Raw genomic sequence first — 17,597 nt, forward strand, 5'->3', positions numbered from 1 at the left:
TTAATTAACAAAACGGGCATTCCGGTAGTGTAAACATTTTTTTACATCTCAAATAGATGGAAAAGAATTTTTCCATCTGTACTCGTAATATGTATTTGTCCGCCTACATAGTGTATTGGTTAGCACATTTGTCTATCATTCTGGAGGTCCCGGGTTCAATTCCCAGGAGGCTCAAAATAAATAAAAGTGTTTTTTCACTCTCATATTTTTCATACTACCCTGGACTGGTACCTGAAGCGCAGGACTGATCATTTTGCCTTAATATGATAAACGATCAAATTAACATCGCATCAATTTGATGCAGTGCCCTATGCACCATTCGGAGTGGATAATGGTCAGAAGTATTTATGAGGAGATCCAGGAGATCCATGTTTGGGAAGACAGAGTGGCGTAGTGATTTATCCTCTCTGCCTACCCCTGCGGGGAAGCAACGTAGTAGTTAGTTATTTCGTTAACATACTATAAAACGTCACACAAACAATATAAATAAGAAATTAGATTAAACATTCCTCTATCCACACACAATGCTGTATTCAGCACTGCATCTCCCCATCTCAGTGTTTATTTTGATCGTTAATTACGTCATTAAGACATCAGTCTTGCGCTTCAGATACCAAATAAATGACTCCGGTCAGTCCCTACCATTACGTTTTTTGTATATGAAGTTGAAGATAACAGAAATGCACAAAAATGAGGTTTTTGAAACCCAAAAATATGTGCACACCACCGCAACATAAAGTTACTAAAACGCACAAATATGTGCACGCCGAAAACAATGCGTTACATAAATGTATTGAGTGAAATGTTGTACATGTGAATTTTACGAATTTAAAACTGCAGCGGATATATTCGTACATGTATGAGTATATATGTTACGGGTAATGCTAGAATACGAAGTAAACCTAGGTGTATCCGGATCAACTTAACATTACCCAATTCTGTTGGATAAACTTCGAAAACTGACAAAAATAAAATAGAATTCGCAGTTTACCCGTGTACACTTAAATCTACCCGATGCTGATTGGAGAATGTTAGAAAAACGTAGACAAAATAAGTATAGTCAGGGCAAAGGAACATTTAAACATAATATTTGAATTTATACGTTTTATAATAAAAAAATCTTTAAAAGGTAACCATATTGTATTCTTCTTCGTCTTATTCCTCATTGCTGAGGGTTATGACGCTTGCAGAAGCAATGACTCTTCTCCAGTTATTCCTTGACTGCGCTGCACGTAGCGCTCCAACCACTGAGGTCCCTGCTGCTGCCTTAATTTGATCGGTCCATCGTATGGGGATCTACCTCTCCCTCTCTTTCCCTCCAGGCTACCGATCACAACTAGTCGTTCGAGGCTATCCTCGTTGCCACGCACAACGTGTCCAAAGAACTGGAGAATCCGTCGGGTATAGATATTGCATGGTAAATTTAAAAAACTTAGCCTATCCTAACCTAACCTAACATTACCCGGCCTGGATAAACCTGGGTTTACTTCGTGTTCTAGCATTACCCATAGCACATGAAAACTAAATATAGCAATCTGCCTTACATAATGTATGAAGAATTGCATAAAACGGGCGTAATCGAAAAATAAACATCACCCAATGATTAATTTTTTTTACAAACAAACATTGTAAGATGAAATATTTTTCGATAATTTTTGTAAAAGCAATTAACGTTACCCAAAATCATTTAGTTGTCAATGGATTTGTGTACTATCTTTATAAATAAAAATGTAAATGTTATTTTGTTCAAACTCGTCCATCTCCATAATTTTTTCGCTGATTGCTTTGAAATTTTTACACAAAGTTGTACTCAAATACGCGCGTGTTTTAATATATATATATATATATATATATATATATATATATATATATATATATATATATATATATATATATATATATATATTACACTTAGAGAAATGTATCAGATGACTGTGTAAAAAATATATTTTGTTGAAAAACACGCCGTCATTGAACGTAATAGTAACTATTTAACATTGCTCATGGCAGAGATAGTGGTTTTAACAGATGTTGTCATAAGTGCTGTCAAAAGCATTGAAAATGCTTTCATATTTTCATGAGTCACAGCATCGCGTAGCCTGGTACAGCTATGTAAAGTTTATTAAAAATAAAAAACAATCTAATTTTTCGTTTTTTATTTTATTTCACCATAGTTTCCACGTTGCCGACGTCATAAGACTGATGGGAGGTTATTTTTTTTAAATTACCTAACCTCCAAGTGACTCTAAATATAGCTGTGGCTTATGTAGAACCACGTATCGTGGCCCTACTGAATGGATTTGCTCGTTATGTTTACAGTTACTGTAATTTATCACTAAATTAATATATGTACAATAATATACACACAGTAAGAGTAGATTAGTTCTCGAAACTAGTGTTTACATTCTCAAAAGCGGACTTTTACAAATGCTTAATTTAAAAAAAAAATTGTAAGTCCACAAAGTTAATGCCAAAGCAATATATTAGAAATCACATTTTACAAGTGTTTCATATTTATATTTAAATTATTACGTTATTCCACAAAGTGAATGCCAAATCAATACATTGCAAATCACATTACACAAGTGCTTTATTTTTATATTTAAAGTATAATGATATTCCACAAAGTTAATGCCAAATCACTACATTATGGTATAATAATAAAAATATATGCAAAGGTCTTGTCACCATTACCTAAGCAAATTTAGGTCTATTTATAAACTCTTAACGCCGACAAATGTTTTACTGCATGCATTGTTGCTTCCAAATCATTTGGCTTGTTTTCAAATTTAATTATAGGCACACTCATTCATTACATTCAATCAGCACTTCAAAAAAAGCACAATTACATACTATTATACTTTTCCATGTGTTAAAATTATTAATGGATAATACGATTTCATATTTATAAAAATCCTTTGTGTGCTTAAAAAACGTTAAGAGAGCAAATTCAATTATTTTTCTTCTTGCGCCTTGTTATACGTTTTATTGTAACATGTTACATAAAGCTGAACCCACAAAAGCATTTTAATTATGAAAATCACGTACCATATTATTCGAAAAAATCGAATTTGGTGCGAGTAGAAAATTATTGATATGTTTTTTTTTTAAGATTTTTAAAATTATTATTATGTTTTGTTATTTATTAATAACAATAATCTAGTTGTATTTAAAAAAATATTTCGTGGTTTGAAATATTAAATATTAACAACATATTTACATAACATAAAATGTAGATAAATTAAAAACCAATATTAAAACAATAAAACATATTAAATCATTTTTTTTTTAAATACAATTTCTAACGTAACTACATATTACAGGTCAAAGTATTTTTTTAATGTCGTAACGTATAAAAATAAAAATTTAAATATTGATTGAAACCATAAAACAAGTTATCAATATTATAACTTCAATTAATATATTATAAAGTATGGATTTGTTTAAATAAAGCTGACAGCAATATTCTGTCCTAATTTTAGAGCAATTATTACATATTTAATTATCAATTCTTTTATGAATAAAAATCACAATTTATCTGTTATCTGATTGTGTGCATGTTGCGTTGTCGTATGTAGTGTTGCCAGTTGTCAAAAGTACTTGATTGAAAATTGAACACGCCAATAAAGTGCACAACGGATTATTTTGGTTTCATGAAATCACTACTGACATCTACCAACGTTACGAACAAAAATGTTATAAACATTGGCGAGGCATTGTCAAAGTTGTTGAATTTTGCCATAATACTGAAGATTTCGCGTTCTTCCGTGTTCAACATGTGTTGATTTACCGATATTTGTATCTGTGATCGCCGCATTCGATTGCGTATACGAAGGCGCGATTGATTATCGGTGTTCCTTGCCTGCTATGGATATAGCCCAGTCGTTCTCCCTTCTGCCTGGAGATCCTCGCTTAATCGATCATATCGTTTGCGAACTCAAATCTCAGGGAAAATTCGATCAGGTTGGTGGATTTCAATAATGAAACATGTATATTTACAATTGAATGTCTTCATTGCGTAATGTTTTTGTGTATCCCGGCTCTTTGAATCCGAAGCCGCCATGAAGGCGTGTGATTGTATACTTATATATTTGTACGTACTCGTCACATTTCTGAGGTTGTCTCGCGTTATATATTTATAGCTTACTTTGCAATATAAAACATAACTATGGCATTTCTGTTATCTGCAGGCGAGTTTATTATCCTTTTATAGAATGATTATTTTTATTTATTTTTATAATGTACAATGGTTTACATTGTTAGTCAGGAAGTGACATCAGTGTGTAAATCCACACGCTCACCTCTTTTACTTTCTGATGCCTTGGTGTTTGTGTAGAATACATTGAAGTGTAATCGTTTTGAAGCTAGATAATGTTAATACAGATAAAACATTTATTAAAAAAAAATCGCTTTTCTTTTAAATTAAAATTCTCATCATTGAAATGTCAAGTTTTGATAATGCAATTAATTTTTTTTTAGTTTATCTTTCTGAACTCTCGCATTTGAATTGTACTGTGCACAATTTGTAATCTTACATCGTATTGTGTCTACAATGCCCCTTCAATTACCCCTGATGTCTAAATTAACACACTTAGGACGGCAAAGGTATTTCTACCCGTTAGGTCGATTGATGCTTAAGGACGGGAAGGGTATTTTTACCTTCTGCGCCGGCCTCATTTCAACGTTTGCAAAGAAGGAATTGTTCAATGTTTTTATAAGAATATTATGTACCAGTCTCTTTGTTAAGATCTTACTTAAATGTACATAATTATTAAAAGTCCGCAGGCATAAAAAACATTTGTCCAAAGTGTGTTAATATTACCTTGGACTGGTAAATGAAGATAATACTGCGTCAACATCATGCAGTGCCCTATGCATCATTGGGTGCGGATAACGGTTAGAAGAATAATATGAAAAAACCTATAATGTGTTGAATAGTAATAAGTCAGAATTTGATGGATTTATTGGGATGCAGGGGCGTGCGTTCCATGTAGTTAGAAAAGTAGTTTCCTATCCTAACTTACCCGCGTGACATATAAAAACGCAACCAATACCTGCGTTACCTTACTAAGTAAGACCAGGCTTACCTTACTACCTACCCCTACTGTCTACCCTAGTAAGTAGTGTCTAATTTACCTTACTACCTACCCCTACTGCCTACCCTCGTAAGTAGTGTCTAGCTTACCTTATAACTTTATTTATTTTATTTTATTTTATTCACATAAACGACCGGAGGGCTTTTATAAGTAAAATTCAAGTTACAAAAAATATAAAGCTGTTTTAAGAATACAGACAGCACATTCAAATAAATAATAATAATAATAATAATTTGGATAATTTGTATAGCGCAGGGGTTCCCAAAGTGTGCGCCGCGGCGCCCTGGTGCGCCGTAGAAAGTAAAGAGGGGCGCCGTGAGTCGATCCTCTATCATTATCCGAAACCACAAATATTCTCTTTTTTATTGTTCTCTGTTTCAATTCTGAATTCTTATAAAAATAAAAATAAAACTAACTAACCATCACGCCGCTTCTCCGCAGGGGTAGGCAGAGAGAATAGAACGCCACACCACTCTGTCTTTGCAAACATTCTTCGCCTCTTCCACGTTCATGCATCTCCTCATACATACCCGCCGATTGTTACGACTCCTAACCTGACCACTTTAATATGTCTTTAACCTGATCCACGCGGCTCGCATAACCGTATGTGTTTTCACAAAACATTCCCCGAACGCGGCTGACATAACTGTATGTGTTTTTACTTTGCTCCAAGTTTCGAATCTCAGTTCAACTTGGAGGGATTTTTTCATGGTGTGGAACTTTGGATAAAATAATACGTCAATCCTCGGGCTTATGACATCTGTTGAAATATCTGACTAATAATTTGTAACATCACAAGGATAAATAAAAGAACAGATCCCTGATTTTTCTTGCGGTCGGTAAGTCGGTAGTCTGCGCCATGATCATGCCCTATATCTGTCTCACTCTCGATGCTACGCATCGCCAGTGGGTAAGAGTGACACACGATGCGTGCTTTGATTTATTTATGTTACGATCTTATTTGTTTATATAACGATATATTTCAAGAATTATGTGACACAAGTGTATTATAGAGTACCAAGAAGGCACAATGAATCCCATTGAACGTTTTTGTTTAGGAAAATAAATCATTTCTTAACTAAATACATGATAAAAGTAATCATTTAAAAAATGGCGAAATACCGCTGCACACGGGCGTCTCTCAGGAACAAAGTTAATGCGGTTAAAAGGTTAATAAAACTCAAGTGGTATAAAAATAAGTGTTTCCTTAATCATTACTCCAGTAAACATGATTTATCGCAACATGGCAATTTTGACATCATGTTTTAAACATGTTTCAATATAAATCACGTCATAAATCATGTTTTGTATTGGTCGTACATATTCGACCATACTCCTGGAAAGGCGAATTAATGCACATGCCAAAGAACTTTTGAGCGCAAAGGATCAAGTCGCTCACTCCTTTCAAGAACGTCATAAATAAAAAAAAGTTGATTTTTCAGGAGAATGTTTTGAAAGTTTAAAAATATAACACAAAGTATTTAAAATAAATATCAAGCCACTTATTGAACTTTTTACTGTGCAACAGATCTTTTTAGGTAAAACCTGAAGGTTTTTTCTCCATTTGAAAAATATTTAGTATGATTTTAAAAAATAATTAAACAATACCTTTTCTTCAAAATTCAAAAACAACACTTTCTGCCCTGTAGCGGGTAAATATTAAGTTAAAAATATGCTTCTTTTGCTGGGATATAGTACATTTTCTGGGCATTCCGAAAACATGCACAACTGTAAATTGTCAATTTTTGATTTATGACGTTCTTGAAAAGAGTGAGCGACATGGCAAAGAACTTTTGAGCGCAAAGGTTCAAGTGTGGTATTTTCCAGTTCCGCAAGGAGTGCATTGCGGATGTAGACACGAAGCCGGCCTACCAGAACCTGCGGCAGCGGGTGGAGGGCTCCGTGGCCGGATTCCTCAGCAACCAGAAGTGGAAGCCCGAGCTCAACAAGAACCAGCTCAGGGAGAAACTCAGGAAGCACATCTTGGAGTGAGTCCATTTTTTAACATGTATTTACTACAACTTGACTTTAAAAATGAGAAAATCAATAAATAATATACAGTGAAACCTCTATCTATCGTTCCTCGAATAACCGTTTTCCCGGATGTGTCGTTTATTTCCTCTATCCCGAATTAATTTCATACTAAAATAGATCGCATCGATCGTTTCTCTATCACCATTTCCCGCATTCATCGTTCGAATTAGGCTGCATATTTGATAAATTTTGTCTGTTTTTTTTTACATAATGTTCAATTTTCTTACATTCAACGGCAACGTATGGGATAGAAACTATCAAAAGCTTGTGTAACCGATAGCAGGAGAGGTCGATATTGATGAAAAGGAGCCGCTGCCTGTACCTGCATTGCCAGAAGCATGCACACTTTTTGAAAGAAAACTTTCTACAACGCACATTCAATAACCGATGCTGAAAAAAAATACTATTTGCAAAGCCGAAAATATACTATTGACTTACGAAAATAAAACAGTTAAAAAACAAATTTAGATCAATAAACTTGAGTATTTTTAAAAATTCTTTTCAGGTTTGTATTTTTTTTAAATAAATACATTTGCATCTGAAACCTGTATTCTTCTTAGAATTTCAGCCTACAAATGGCTGTACAGATTGGGTATTGACTTCTTAATCCCGCATTCATTGTTTTCCCGCATCCATAGTTTATTTTTATAGGTCCCTTTAAAAATGATAGATAAAAGTTTCACTGTAATAATTACAGGCTTATTTTTTTTGTATTCCACCGTAATACTTTTACGTGTTACATAAAAGTATTATAATATAAAGTTATTTATTTGTAGAGACGGAAACCGCCTCCATAGTGTAATGGTCAGCACGCTCGGCTACCGTTCTGGAGGTCCCGGGTTCGATTCCCAGGGGGGTTCAAATAAATATAAGTGATTTTTTCACTCTTATATTTATTCAATATTAGCCTGGACTCGTACCTGAAGCGGAGGGCTGATCACCTTTCCTTCGTGTGTTAATGATGAAAATAACACTGTGTTTGTATAATGCAGTGCCCTATGCACCATTGCATGCGGATAAGGGTTAGAAGATGTATGCTTATTTGCAATTTTAATTGCTGAAGAATTTTTCTTATATGTTTTTAGTATGTTTTTTTGCATTTTTGGACTAAGTAGAATCTACTTAGTCCAAAAATGCAAAAAAAACGTACTACAAAAAAAATGTCCCTTACTGTGTTTTAAGTTTGGACAGGCGTATAGGCATTGTATAGGCGGCGTTTTCAGATACTTTACATGGTCTTTCCTTCTTTCCAGTTCAAATTTCCTGGATCAGGGTGTGGAGAGGATAGTGGACCAGGCTGTCAACCCTAAAATAGGGCCAGTTTTCCATCCCCAAGTCGAAGAGGTGGTTTACAAATGCTTCGGGGTGCAGAAGCCGGATAGGTCTGACTCCGTCGCTAACGGAGACACTGACTCTAAACTAGAGCTGAAAGTCTCGACCGATGACCTGCTTCCCGGCGACTTAGAAGCCGTCAGCCCCGATTCTGTCAAGTCACACGAGAAGCCCGCAGAGAGCCTGTTCCGGGATATCCAGCTGCCTCCCGACATCGAAATGGTCGAGAAAAAGGAAGAAACGGAGGTCAAAGTCGAAAGGGCTTTTCCCAATGTCGATACGGAAGATTCTGAGGATTCGAAGGATGATGATTTTGAATCACCGGCTTTCGAACCACTGGATGATGATCTGATCAAAAGTAGTGGCAGTCCGAACCTCTCGCGAATGTCGGGAGTCAGCGATGTAAACTCTCAGGATTCAAACGACTCCAAGGTGCTGTTGAAAACTAAGAAGTCTCACCTGCTAGAGCCGCAGTTGTCTCAGGCATCCACAGACTCCGATATCTCCATCAAGGTTTCCAAAGCGGGCAAGAAGTCCCTGATTTACGACAGCACTTTTAGCGGAGACGAGGCCAACATCACTTCAGCCGCCAAAAAAGATACCAACTCTTCCGCCAAGTTTAATTTCAGCAATGACGATAACTCTTCGGATGCGAGACAGTGTTTCGAGCATTCTCAGAGCAAGGACGAGGCGATGGAGTGTGACGATGCCGATAACAGCGCCGACGAGAGCTTCGGAAAAGGTCTGTCCGAAGACAAGGCTTCCCGAGTCGTCAAAAGTTCCGGCAGCAGCGAAACTGCGGAGCTCATTGACCGTCACAGAGCCAGCGTCGAATCCAAGGCTTCTTCCGAAGACAATAAACCGACCGCCGGCTTCGACGTTTCCATGGACTCTGACGAATCTAAATCCAGCAGCGTCTTCGCAAATTTAAAACACGAAACATACCGAGCTAAGGAAACTTACACATTCACCAACAAGATTTCCACTATGACTGAACACAGTGCGGACGGAGACGACTCTGGCAGCGACGGTTTGAAAATCAACTTGCAAGAAACGGTTCAATATTCGAGACAAGATATCGTTAACATCAATCGGTTGAGCATATCCGGCTCGGAGGATACGTCCGCCAATATCAAGTCTCCGAATGACGACATCAAAAGTAAACGCAGAGACAGCCACGGCGACAGTCACAAAGGCGGATCGAAGGGCGAACGACGCCCGAGCGGCAGCCACCATTCCAAGGGACACGGGAGAGACGACAAGCGTCACTCCAAGAGCTCCTCGCATTCCAAACATCATGACAGAAAGTATAGCGGCTCTTCCTGCGACAGGAAGGAGTCTTCTCATTCCAAGGAGGGCAAGGAGTCCGAAAAAGACAAGTACGGGGAGTCCAGTAACGGAGAGTCCAGGAAGGACTCCGGCGACAGGCGCAAGAGCTCGTCTTCCAGGCACCACAGCAGCTCCAAGCGCCGTGACGATGCCCACCACTCTCGCCACTCCGCCTCCAAGTCGGACGGCCATTCCTCCCGCCGCGACTCGCACAGGAGCGACAGGGATAAGGACTCTTCCAAGCGCTCGGAGAGCAAGGAGCCCGGCAGAGACAAGTCCTCTTCCAAGCGCGCAGACAAGGGTGATCACTCCGGCTCCGCCGACAGAAGCAAGTCCTCGTCCCACGGTCACCAGAAGGACAAGAGCGCCTCCAAACATTCCGGTTCGGAGAAATCGAGGAAATCCTCTAGTGACAAGAAAGACGATAAGAAAAGTAAGGAGAAATCGGAAAAAGACGATCATTACGGCGCTTCCGGCCGGGGAGGCAGAACTCGGCGCTCCACCGACAGAGATTCCAACGACGGAAACAACGGTTCCAAGAGCTCCACCTCCAACTCTGCCGAATCATCCAACCAAACGGCCAACCAATCCTCCGCGAAAGAGAAATCCGGAAGTTCCAAAGACAATTGCTCCAACGGCAACTACTCCTCGGGACAGAGTGACAGCGCCGCCAAAGACAAGCTGAACATATCTCTTGGTGGCTACATCAAGTCGGAATTCAACATGTTCCAACCCGTGGTGAAGAAGCCCCCCGTGCCCCTCATGAACCTGCACCGCTCGCCAGACGCTGTCGTCAAGAAGCCCATACACATCGACAGTCAACTCAACCCCGTCAAGCTGGAGGAACCCAAACCCGAAGAGCCTCCTCAAGACCGAGACCAGAAGATGAGGAAACCCAAATTCGCATCCAACATCTTCGAAGCCCGAAAGCTGATGAAGGTCCGCAAGAACATGGATAAGATGGAGTTGAAACGGAAACAGGACGCCCGAGAACTCGTCGAAAAACAGAATAACGTTCCTAAAAATGAAAGCAAAGTGTATTCCGGATTATCCGGACCGGAATTGCGCATCTCTTGCTCTAAGCTGGACACCGACACCCTGAAAAAATCTCCAAAGTCCAAAAAAACCAGGAACAGTTCCTCTCACCAACGAGATCTTTCGTACTTCGAAGAGGACTTGAAAAAGCAATCGCTGATCGACCTAGAAAAAGTCAAAAAAGTTCTGAAAAAGTTTTTGGCCACTATAAACGGAGTGGAAGAAAGGCCCGGTTCGGTCCTGCATTTCATCGCGTGCGACAAGGACCTAGAGCGGGCGTTTGTCAGACTCGGTCGTAAAAATCACACGATACAGACTGTCAACATTGTCAGGAACGGCGTCGTCCAGCAAAAAACCAAAGCTAGTCCCCGCAAACTGGAAATCACGGAGAACTCGGAGATCGTTCTGCCGTCAAGCTCCCAGGGCTACGTAGATTCGATGAGTGCGAAATACACGACGCAAAGTGAGATCCTGAAATCGAAGCGACTGCCGTTGAAAAAGAGGAAATTACCGGGAAGAAAAATCGTCAGAAGTGATGTGAAACCCGATTATTTGGTAGAAATCAAATCGGACGCAGTCCATGAAAAAGATGTGCCCGTATTCGGGAGTGATTTGTCAAGCGTTGTCGGTGACTTCCAAGACCACAGCATCAGCACGATGGACATGTCCAATGATTACAGCAAGGAGTATTACTCCAGCATCGACGACATGTTGAGCCGCGCCACCAAACAGGAGATAATGGAGATCATCCTGGGCGGCGGGGTCAACTTTGACGCCTCGAACGTCGATCTGAAACTCGTAAAAAACGAAACTTACAACAGCATTTGCGAAGCTAAAGTCGACACGACTAACGGCAAAACGGCTGCCAACAGAAAACGCAAAATATCTTTCCAGCTGGATGAGCCGACCAACAACAACAATCAAGTCAAGGGACAGATCGAAGCGACTATTCCAAAAAGACGCTATATCGAGGGTGTTTCATCCACAGATGGTATGTACAATTTTAAAAACATATTATTTTATAAATGCTTCTTTTTTTTTTTTTGTAGACCCTAGGGATCTGTGCCTCCGCATGTCGCTCTTGGGATGTCGACTCCCAGCTGTCTTTCCATCTTTTCGGAGGTCTGCCTAAGGGGCCGCGTCCTTCAGGGTTGCCTTGGAGGGCGATACGTGGAAGTCTGTCTTCTGATATTCTGTTTATATGTTCCTTCCAGTATCGCCTTCGTTGTCGTCCCCACCTCACGATATCGTCCGTCTTACACATGCTGGTATTTCTTACTCGGTCTCGCAATGTGTTTCCGGTTATGGATTGTAGAGTCTTCATCTCGGAGATTCGAAGTCAAGATTTTGTTCTGGAAGTATCTGCTCTTGCCTCAATCCCATAAGTGGCTATTGGTCGAACAAATGTTTTGGATATTTTCATTTTACTTTCTATTCTCATGTGTTTGTTCCTCCACACCGAGTTTCTGAGGCATCCTGATATAACTGCAGCCTTGTAAGCCTTATCATCATCACAAATGATTTTTAAATTTTAACCCGCAGGTCGATTGTAAAAGCTTTACTAAAAAAATCCTTCTTTTTCTCCTTCTTCTTGGTGTATGTCTTGTGGCCCTTTTTTAAGATGTACTAGCCGACTGACTAAAAATCCGATTTGTGAAAATGGACTTTTATCGTAGATTAATGGCCATTTCAAATCTATATTACACTACTGACATTTCATTGTATGGGAAATATTTTGTTAAAATAAATCACGCATGCCTTAATGATGGTTTTTCACTAACTTTTACTTATTTTGAAGATAAATTTCACATGTGAAATTTATTCTGATGAAGAATATATGCAACTTATATAACGGGTGATTCATTATGACCTTTTTTCAATAGACTTTCATTAAAACATTGCCTACGCACTACAAGATAACTAGTAGATTGCATTCTTTGCTAGGACTCTGACTAGGAGTTATCTCGTACTGTGTTTACTTGCAAAACACAAAACACATTATATTGGTAACTATCCGGAGCATACAGACCAGTGCTCCGGATAATTTCAGGATTAATTATACCATCACATCTACATTCACTATCCATACTATCTTCACAATCCTCTAAAGATAGAGGCTTTGCAGGTTATTCATTGAAAGTAATAAATTTAACTATTTTAGTGCTGATATTTATTTCTTGTACATATATGCTAAAATTGCAATTGGCACCTGAAGCGGAGGGCTGATCACCTTTCCTTCATGTGTTGAAAGATCAAGATAACACTATGTTTATGTGATGCAGTGCCCTATGCACCATTGGTGTGCGGATAAGGGTTTGAATGAATGAAATGTGTTTACGTGCCATATTCATGCAGCTATGATAAAATTCGTAATACATATATCAGTGCTAATAAGGGTAGATGGGCTCGTGGGAAGAGAACAAAAAATGAATGCTGGCTTTATCATTGAAAATTTATTTATAAATTAACAGAAAATATAATAATGTACCATAATTAGAGTTTTTAATGATTGAAATTGGAATTTTAGACCAGAATTCTAAAAATTGCCGTGGCAGTCAATGTGTTAAAAAAAGTCATAATAATTCACCCTGTATATCTTAATCTTACTTTATATATAATATATGGGTACTATATCTAGATTGAGTTTATGGTAAAAAAAACTGTATGAACACATTTGGTTTTGGTCCCCTAAACTGTTGCATGCTCTATCCCCTACTAACGCTTCCTTAATGCTTTGCACAGAACCCGGTGAGTGTTTAGTCCCTGCTAACGGCCTTCCCGCGGGAACTGGGCTAGGCGACCCGAGGTCGGTCTGTAAGGGCCGAGCCAGGCGGGTGGGACTCTCCAGAATTAGAAAGACAGGTGCGGATTGTTCTTGATCATTGGCAGACGGTATGGATAGTGGACTTTGTATTTCATCACGATGACGCTGGACAGCAAAACGCCTCCATTTTGCATGTTTTTATTTATTTTTAGGTTAAAGAGGGGGTAGGTCAATGTCCCAAAAGACCCAACTCTAAAATTTGGTATTAGCTTCACATATCGCTCACTCCTTTCAAGAACGTCATAAATAAAAAAACTCGATTTTTCAGGAGAATGTTTTTAATGTTTAAAAATATAATACAATGTATTAAAAATAAATATCAAGCCACTTACTGAACTTTTTAGATCTTAGGTAAAACCTGAATGTTTTTTCTCCAATTGAAAAATATTTAGAATATTTAAAAAAATAATTAAACAATACCTTTTCTTCAAAATTCAAAAACAACACTTTCTGCCGTGTAGCGGGTAAGTATTAAGTTAAAAATATACCTCTTTTGCTGGGATATAGTACATTTTCTGGGCATTACGAAAACATGCACAACTGGAAATTGACAATTTTTGATATATGACATTCTTGAAAGGAGTAAGCGATACGGTGTTTGAAAATGATGCGGAATGCATCGAAACACGTGTCACAATAGATTTTTTAAATGTGGTATTTACTAAGTAAAACATAAATTAAAAATGGATAGATTTTATCACAATGTGACTGCCGAATCAATTAATGAAGTAATGTTTTTATTTGCAATGATTTGTTTATAAATATAAAAAATAAATTAAAACAAATATCTGGTACCTTGTTGAATTTTCAACCACTTCACGCTCGTTTTTAGCAATTCTCGCCAATATATTAGCGCCCGCAGAACAGATGAGTCGGTATAATAACTCAAAATTAAACATTGTTTGCGGGAAACACTTTTTTTTAGGTTAAAAAGGTTTTTTTTACATACTGTTGGTGAATAACCAAAAAGTGGTGTTTCACAACATTTTGATTAAGGACATCCCTTTAAACCGGAATCATATAAGCACAATTAACATATTGTTTGCAGGAAACGCTTAAAAGCCTATTTTACATACTGTTGTTGAAGAGTGAGAGACGCTTATAAGCGTTCTATTTGCTTACTTTTGGTAGAGCGTGAGAGACGCCAAGAATCATTGTACAGATGGGAATTGGGTTTGCGGTTACTTGTGATTAGGTTACTTGCTGTTAGTATACGACCCTAATTAGCCACACTAATTAGGGTCGGGGTTGATGAAAAACCGCGCCACAATAATTTGTTAAGATTCAAATATGTATAATTTTTTAATAGTTGAAAAATTGCTTTCGTATAAATAAATTGTGACTGTTATAAAATCACTATAAATATTTTATTATAACTTAATTATTACCGTTTCGAAGCTAACCACTTCTTTTTCAAGATTGATTAATACGTATTAATACATATTAATTAATTAAAATCACTATAAATATTTTATTATTACTTAATTGTAATGTCTACCGGTTTCGAAGCTAACAGCTTCTTTATCGAGACTAATTAATATGTATTAATACATATTAATTAATTAAAATCGTAAATATTTTATTGTAACTTAATTATAATGTCTACCGGTTTCGAAGCTAACCGCTTCTTTATCAAGACTAATTAATATGTATTAATACATATTAATCAGTTAAAATCGCTATAAATATTTTATTGTAACTAAATTATAATGTCTACCGGTTTCGAAGCTAACCGCTTCTTTATCAAGACTGATTAATACGTATTAATTAATTAATAATAAGTATTCATCAGTCTTGATAATAAAGCGGTTAGCTTGGAAACCGGTAGACATTATAATTAAGTTATGATAAAATATTTATAGTGGTTTTAAAACAAAGTTACATTTTAATTATAAAATGGAAAATCACAAAGTTAGTGCTTCAATTATAAATTATAATTTTTTTTTTTTATAAAAATTCAATTTCATTCCTCTCAATCAATGCGCCTTTTTGCAGGAATCACCCGGAATAAGCTGAATGTCTCATTCAACATTCCCGGAAGCCCTGAGAGCGACAAGTCGGTCGAGAATCACATCAATCAGAGTGTCCATCTCACGGTCAAGGCGTCGAAGAACTTCAAGGAGAATTCCGACAAGGTGGTCTCCACGGCTCTCAACCAGGCCAACCACCAGATGAGCAAGCGTACGCGCAACTTCAAAGACAATGTGTCTATGAAGAATTGCATAAATGAAAAAATATTTGAGCCAAATATGCTGTCGATGGAACAAGCGCAGTAGCTTCGTAAGATAAAATTAAAACTTACAAAATTTTAATAGTTTTGTATTTTCAACATGTTGACTGCCAACTACAAGATGACTCGTAGATTGTGTTCTTTGCTAGGATGCCGACTAGGAGTTATCTCGTACTGTGTTTACTTGCAATATTTGTGCAGCTACGATGAAATTCCTAGTATGTCAGTGCTAATATCACTCACTCCGTTCAAGAACGACATAAATAAAAAAAACTTGATTTTTTAGGAGAAGGTAAAGAATAGTACAATGTATTAAAAATAAATATCAAGCCACTTATTGAATTTTTTTACTGTGCAACAGATCTTTTTACGTAAAATCTGAAGGTTTTATATCCATTTGAAAAATATTTAGTATATTTAAAAAAATAATTTAACACTACCTTTTCTTCAAAATGCAAAAACAATTCTGCCCTGTAGCGGGTAAATATTAAGTTAAAAATATGCCTCTTTTGCTGGGATATAGAACATTTTCTGGGCATTCCGAAAACATGCACAACTGAAAATTGACGATTTTTGATTTATGACATTCTTGAAAGGAGTGAGCGATATGGGTTTTTATGTATTAAGTGTTAAATCAAGCACTGGTTTTTTGAGTCTACTAAATTGTATTTTATTGTTAAAAAAAACACATAAAAATCAATTTTGTCACAGTTGTTTCGCTTAGTTAATAATAATAATAATAATAAATTTGGATAACTTATATAGCGCCATTTTCGTAAAATACTAACTCAAGGGCGCTTCATATGTTATAAGTTATGGCATATTCAAACGAATGTGCCATAAAATGCCATAACTAGGCGAAACAATCGTTACAAAATTGGTTTTTATGTGTTTTTTTAGTAATAAAATATAACCCAGTAGACTAAAAAAATCAGTGTTTAATTTAACATTTAATACATAAATGAAAATGGAGTTCTACAAATTAAACGTCAAATCTATAAATACTAATACATATGGAAAGAGAAAAAATCAATTCTATCTCTTAATACTAGAAAATAATATTAGAGAATTTCTTAATACATAAATGAACAGAAAATATAATTATAAATTTTTTAATAAAATTAAACAACTGTGTTTTTACCACTTTTTTATTATTAATACACTTTAACCGACCGGTTTCAAGAAGAACCTTGTCTTCATCAGGGTTTATTAAATTCTAAAAAATTAAAATATTAAAATACTCAAAGTTATTACATTCCCTTACTCCTAAATAATAAGTAAGGGAATGTAATAAACTATGAGTATTTTAATGTTTTAGAATTTAATAAACCCTGATGATGACAAGGTTCTTGTTATAACCGGTCGATTAAAGTGTACTAATAATAGAAAAGTGGTTAGAACAAAGTTGTTTAATTTTTTAAAGTTTAAAATGTGTCACAAAGTATCTACGGAAAGCATTCAAGAATTTTTTTTTATTCAAAATCAAGAGTAAAATAATATTTTTAAGAATTAGCTTTTTAGACTGGAATTCTGAAAATTTCCGTGGCAGGCAGCGTGTTAAAAATAGGATTACAATGTTTTTCGGTGATATCATTCGAGGGGTTGTTTTTAAAGTGAACGAAATATCGCTCACTCCTTTCAAGAACGTCATAAATAAAAAATTGTCAATTTTCAATTGTGCATGTTTTCGGAATGCCCAAAAAATGTACCCAGCAAA

The 17,597-nt window shown here is 36.7% G+C and overlaps 1 protein-coding gene across 2 annotated transcripts; it reads left to right on the top strand.

Moving 5' to 3' along the window:
• Positions 1 to 3,689: 3,689 nt before the first annotated feature.
• Positions 3,690 to 16,777, top strand: LOC148303273 (uncharacterized). 2 transcript variants are annotated; one of them, XM_088270195.1, is made up of 5 exons: positions 3,690 to 3,963; positions 6,924 to 7,084; positions 8,384 to 11,817; positions 13,569 to 13,688; positions 15,646 to 16,777. In XM_088270195.1, exons 1-5 carry the CDS (start codon positions 3,868 to 3,870, stop codon positions 15,924 to 15,926), a joined length of 4,092 nt encoding a protein of 1,363 aa, XP_088126321.1. In that variant the 5' UTR covers positions 3,690 to 3,867; the 3' UTR covers positions 15,927 to 16,777. The 2 variants fall into 2 exon arrangements, with proteins under 2 accessions (XP_088126321.1, XP_088126322.1); XM_088270196.1 differs by lacking the exon at positions 13,569 to 13,688.
• The last annotated feature ends 820 nt before the right edge of the window (positions 16,778 to 17,597 follow it).

This window comes from Brachycentrus maculatus, unplaced genomic scaffold, assembly GCF_059751285.1.
Source record: "Brachycentrus maculatus isolate JH-2025_06_01 unplaced genomic scaffold, ASM5975128v1 h1tg000374l, whole genome shotgun sequence".
NCBI classification, from domain to species: domain Eukaryota; kingdom Metazoa; phylum Arthropoda; class Insecta; order Trichoptera; family Brachycentridae; genus Brachycentrus; species Brachycentrus maculatus.

What these genes read in the sequence shown, in the direction of transcription:
- LOC148303273 (XM_088270195.1), top strand. Translation starts at nt 3,868, where the DNA reads ATGGATATAGCCCAGTCGTTCTCCCTTCTGCCTGGAGATCCTCGCTTA. An exon ending in CTCAGGGAAAATTCGATCAG is followed by an intron (nt 3,964 to 6,923) that starts GTTGGTGGATTT and finishes GGTATTTTCCAG; the next exon opens with TTCCGCAAGGAGTGCATTGC. An exon ending in CTCCAGAATTAGAAAGACAG is followed by an intron (nt 13,689 to 15,645) that starts GTGCGGATTGTT and finishes GCCTTTTTGCAG; the next exon opens with GAATCACCCGGAATAAGCTG.